Source organism: Pseudorasbora parva, chromosome 13 (genome assembly GCF_024679245.1).
Source record: "Pseudorasbora parva isolate DD20220531a chromosome 13, ASM2467924v1, whole genome shotgun sequence".
In the NCBI taxonomy this organism is placed as follows: domain Eukaryota; kingdom Metazoa; phylum Chordata; class Actinopteri; order Cypriniformes; family Gobionidae; genus Pseudorasbora; species Pseudorasbora parva.
In genome coordinates, this window is record NC_090184.1 from 43,945,788 (window position 1) to 43,951,659 (window position 5,872).

At 39.0% G+C, this 5,872-nt stretch overlaps 1 protein-coding gene across 1 annotated transcript in view; it reads left to right on the top strand.

The window, feature by feature from the left end:
• Positions 1-418: 418 nt before the first annotated feature.
• Positions 419-5,872, top strand: part of si:dkey-178e17.1 (tricarboxylate transport protein B, mitochondrial) — a 30,358-nt gene continuing 24,904 nt past the window's right edge. Inside the window, exon 1 of the mRNA XM_067412810.1 lies at positions 419-556. Coding sequence (XP_067268911.1) covers positions 490-556 — 67 coding nt within the window. The 5' untranslated portion in view covers positions 419-489. The remainder of the gene's footprint in view (positions 557-5,872) is intronic.

A 5,872-nucleotide genomic window follows, 5' to 3' on the forward strand; every position in this document is an offset into this window, starting at 1 on the left:
ATTATAATAATTAATTAAATTATTTATTTATAATGTCGTCGTCCCCCTATATTTCTCCCCCCCCCATGATTAATTCTATAAAGGACAATTAATTATTGACTTATTTATTTGTTTATTTATTTATTATGTTTGGTGTTTTGGTGCTCCATATACTAGGGTAGTTTTTTTATTTATTTTATTTTTTTATTAATTGTTGCTTATTTCGAACTAAAATCGAAAGTGTTTTCTATCAGTCAGATGATGGGAAAGAGTTTTATTTTGTTACATTTTATATTTTATTATTTTATTCGTTTGGGATCGAGTTTCTCTTTTGGAGGGCGTGGTACGGAGAGAGAGAGAGAGAGATCGAGAGGGATGCGAGCCCCGCCCCTGTGTCAGATCTGACTGCTGATTGGCTGAGGGCAGTCTCATGTCATCAGTCTATGGTCGGGCGCTGCTCTCTCAGACTCAACAGTGCTGCTGCGCGCGTTCCTGAGAGTCTGACTGAAGATGACGCGTGAACGCGGAGCTGCGAGCAAAGCCAAACTCACTCATCCTGGAAAAGCCATCCTGGCAGGTCAGTTACACATCATTTCATCACAAAACTACACACAAATAACTCAAATCACGACACATTTGAGCCGAGGTGTGTTTATGTATGAACTGCTTCCATCTGAACTTGCGAAAGAAGCTTCAGGAGGTAAAACACTGAAGATTTGTGTGAATTAATATATTCAGAAAACAACTGCTTTATTTTTTACATGTACTAGATCTCTGGGTAACTAGTTTATTATTTATTTATAAGCCTATATTACAAAATACCAAACAAGCTAAAAAGTTACTTTACCTGCGAAAACTGTTAACGCACCAAATTATATTAAACTGATAAATCAATAAATTATATATAGCTATCATATATAATATACACACTACCGCTTAAAAGTTTGCAATCATTGAGGTTTTAAGTCTTTTTGAAAGAGTTTCTTATGCTCACCGAGGCTGTTTGTTTTTAAAAAAAAAATACAAAACAAAATCTGTAATATTTCGAAATATTATTAAAATGTAAAATAAGTGTTTTCTATGTGAATATATATAGTAAAGTGTAATTTATATCATGCGATCAAAGCTGAATTTATCATCATTACTCCAGTCTTCAGTGTCACATGATCCTTCACTAATCACACTCATATGAGGATTTGATGATCAACACACATTTATGATTATTATCAATGTTTTTTTCAGGATTATTTAATGAACATATAGTTCAAAAGAACAGAATTTATCTGAAATATAAAGCTTTTGCAACATTACAAATGTCTTTACTGTCACTTGATTAATGCATCCTTGATGAATAAAAGTTATTTCCCCCACAAAAAAAATTTAAATAAAGAATTCTTGCGACCCAAAACCTTTGACTGGAAGGACAATGATACAAAAGCTTTATTTCAGATAAATGCTGTTTTTGTTTAACTTTCTATTAATGAAATAATCCTGAAAAAAACACGGATAATAATCATAAATATGTGTTGATCATCATAATCCTCATCTGAGAATGATTAGTGACTCTGAAGACTGGAGTAATGATGATAAATTCAGCTTTGATCACAAGAATAAATTACACTTTACTATATATTCATATAGAAAATGCTTATTTTACATTTTTAATAATATTTCACAATATTACAGATTTTTTGTGCATTTTTAACATAAACACAGCCTTGGTGAGCGGAAGAGACTTTTTTTCAAAAACATTTAAATATCTTTCCGTTCTCAAACGTTTGACTGGTAGTGTATATCACATGACTAATGTCCTATACAGTATCTATAACACTTTGGGGTCCTGTTAGCATGCATATGACTAGATATTGACTATTTATTAATGCATAATCATATTCTACATCCTACCCAATACCTAAACTACCTTACTAACTATTAATAAGCAGTAATTTGAGGCGCAAGTCGTAGTTAATAGTTATAAATGATTATGCATATGTGTACAGATAAGCCAAACTCAGATGAATGTTATATTTGTGCATTAGAGGAGATTAAATGTGCTGGTTAAGTTAAAGTAAAGGTCAGATCACAGCTGATGTCCTCCAAACCGTCACAGAAAGACGGGAGATAAACGAGTCACTGGCTTTTAGTTGATTAAACTTATTCAATGGGTATGAAAATGGTAATAATTTCTTAAGGCATTAATAAAGATGATGATTAAATTGTAAAACAAACAGTTCTGACTCTAAATTCTTATTGGACGAGCAATGCTTTTTATTCTTTATTCTTATTAACTTTTATCACATGCTCATGCGGCTATAAGCAACTCAATATTATATTTGCGATGCATGCTTGAAAGCATTATTGTAATGATGGTCTTGGAATAGATTCAGAGCATTTATAGCGTAGGTTTGGTCATTATGATCTCGCCGTCTACCTGTCTTGTCTTTGTGAGCGCTGACGGATCCGCGGTGGTGTTCTCTGGGTAATTGGTGAAGTGCTGTACCATCTGGAAACTGTTCGTCTGAAATGAAATGACAGGTTTTAATGCCTTGGATATTTTCCTCCTGTGCTTTCTCTATATACGCTTGTGTGCTCCACCCGTCTGTAATTACAAAAACCAACAAACCGGCCTTCACATGGAAATGCCACGTCTTATTTACTGGAGAGGGAATGACAGGCTGGTGCTGTGAGGGGTTGGGCCCAATTTAAAACATATATACACAAATCAGGCATAACATTATGACCGGTGAAGTGAATAACACTGATGATCTCTTCATCACGGCTCCTGTTAGTGGGTGGGATATATTAGGCAGCAAGTGAACATTTTGTCCTCAGAGTTGATGTGTGTGAAGCAGGAAAAATGGGCAAGCGTAAGGATTTGAGCGAGTTTGACGAGAGCTGAATTGTGACGGCTAGACGACTGGGTCAGAGCATCTCCAAAACTGCAGCTCTTGTGGGCTGTTCCCGGTCTGCAGTGGTCAGTATCTATCAAAAGTGCTCCAAGGAAGGAACAGTGGAGAACCGGCCACAGGGTCATGGGCGGCCAAGGCTCATTGATGCACGTGGGGAGCGAAGGCTGGCCCGTGTGGTCCGATCAAACAGACAAGCTACTGGAGCTCAAACTGCTCCAGAAGTTAATGCTGGTTCTGATAGAAAGCTGTCAGAGAGCATCCAACAGAGGCACGTGAGCATCAGAACTGGACCACGGAGCAATGGAAGAACGAATCGGTTGAATGAATGATTCAATGACTCACTCATTATTAAAGGGGGGGTGAAACACTCAGTTTCAGTCAGTGTCATGTCAATCTTGAGTACCTATAGAGTAGCATTGCATCCTGCATATCTCCGAAAAGTCTTTATTTTTTTTATAATTATATAAGAAAGATGCGCTGTTCCGAGTCTTTCCGAAAAAAGCCGAGCGGGTGGGGGCGTGTCGTGTGAGCGGAGCTAAATAATGACGTGTGCTCGCTGCTGCTATTGTGTTGAGTCGAGTGCGTCATCCCTAACAGCGGGAAAAAAACTTTATTCAAAATAAAAATATGGCTTTTAATCAGATACAGCCATACATCTATGATCCGGAATCAGACCCAGAGGCTGCAGTTGAACAGGAGCAGCAGCAAAAACGACTAGAGCAGGACGTCTCTATGTGGTACAAGTTATACACTAACTATATAATATGCTTAGCGGCTTGTGTTATTTACATATTTATACTTGAAGTATATCGTCGTATTTTTGTCTTTGAAGGTGTACATGTGGGAAGTGCAGTTGTGCACGTGTGTGTGTGTGTTTACGCGTGGTTTGTGTAGACAGTAAGCGGACTGGTTTTGCACGGCAGGCTAGTGTTTACATAGAAAGACACGGAATAGTAGCGCATTTGAATGAAGAAGCGCGCTTATTTAGTTCAACATATTTCCCCACTCTTTGTGTATTGTTGTTTGGAGTGCTTTTACAATACACAAACATAAAGTTACACATATAGTGGCCAGCTAAACAAATGTACACGCACTACACATCGCATGCTCCATTGATCAATTAACTATACGTGATCATGTTTGGGCTACTTGATGAGCATAGGCAAAAACACAGACATTTGAAGCAGTCTCACTCACCCTTCTAACGTTGGGACTGCTCCATCCTTCAGCATTAGGCGATTGGAAAAGCCGGCGTCGAGCTGGGCCTTGTTTATGAAACAGTCGGCACCGAAATGCAGCGAACAGATATAAACATTCGCGCAACTCAGTTGCTGATCCGGAAAAGCAAATTACATCCACTGTTGCCTTAACGCGGGGTTTTGGAGAATCTGTGCAGGACTGTCTTGGTCTGGCAACCAAAAACGCACTTTTTTGGTGACATTGTTATGTGCACATCACCTGTCCAGCATCCTGCGATCCAGCGCTTTGATGGGCATAGCCTGTTACTTTCGCTCTCTCCCTCTCTCTCTCTCCCTCACTCTCTCTCACGCGCTTCCGGTAGAATTGTCCGTAAGGCCCATACAAGGAAATTCCGCCCCCGTTAACGTCAAAGGGGACGCATGATCTCAAAAAACTTGCCGAAACTTATGACTAACCGGAAGTAGTATTTTTGACAAAGAAATACTCCCATCAAACGTCCACCTTAACTTTTGAAACTTTGTCTATGTTTAGTATGGGATTCCAAGTCTTTAACAGTGTAAAAAGATCAGTATGCATGAAACAGCATTTCACCCCCCCTTTAAGGTCAAATGCTTCGTTCCTGAAATGATCGGCCGCTTGAACGAATCGGCTGAATCTGTCAACAGCAGTCCTAAACCAGCACAATAACACACTCGGCAAAACATTGTCTACGGTAATCATCGTTATCGACAAAATCCCAGAAAATATTGATATTTTTTGTCAATATCGCACACCCATACTTTCAATCAGTTAAAACTGGTAAACTATGTAAAGAGTTGCTGTTTTCATGTTTAAAGCTTTTCTGTTTGTCATGTTTCTAGAAGTCTCACTCCAATGAATGGACTAATAGAACATAGAGAACAGGTTTACTCTTGTACAGTGTGTGTGTGTGTGTGTGTGTGTGTGTGTGTGTATGTGTGGGGGGGCATGTTTTTGTGACATATGAGGACACAAATGTGTATAATGCCATGGGTATGACACGGGTATTACAGGAGAGGGTGAAATATGAGGACATTACCCATGTGCCCACTTTTCAAAAGGCTTATAAATCACACAGGAGGAGTTTTTATGAGAAAGTAAAAATGCAGAATGTTTCCTGTGATGGGTAGGTTTAGCGCCAGTGTGTGTGTGTGTGTGTGTGTGTGTGTGTGTGTGTGTGTGTGTGTGTGTGATGGGGTAGGTTTAGCGCCAGTGTGTGTGTGTGATGGGGTAGGTTTAGCGCCAGTGTGTGTGTGTGTGTGTGATGGGTAGGTTTAGGGACAGGGGCAGTGTAAGGGGATAGAAAATACGGTTTGTACAGTATAAAAACCATTACACCTATAGAATGTCACCATATGTCACAAAAACAAACGTGTGTGTATGTGTGTGTGTGTTGTGCTTTCAGCTGCTGAACTGGTTGTATTGTATTGTTGAGCGGCTCTGGTCTACTGTCATACAAACCCAGCAGTGACCTGGAAACATTTCACACATTACACACACACACACACACACACACACACACACACACACACACACACACACACACACACACACACACACACACACACACACACACACACACACACACACAGCATTCCAGAGCAGTTTTCTATAGTCACATGAGATTACAGCCGTATGACATGATGTTGATTACTATAGAAAATCATATCCTCAAATCATGTTTACAGTAATGCATCAGAGTAACACTTTATTTTAATGTTACGTAGTTACATGTTACTGCATATTACCATAGTAACATGAGTAAA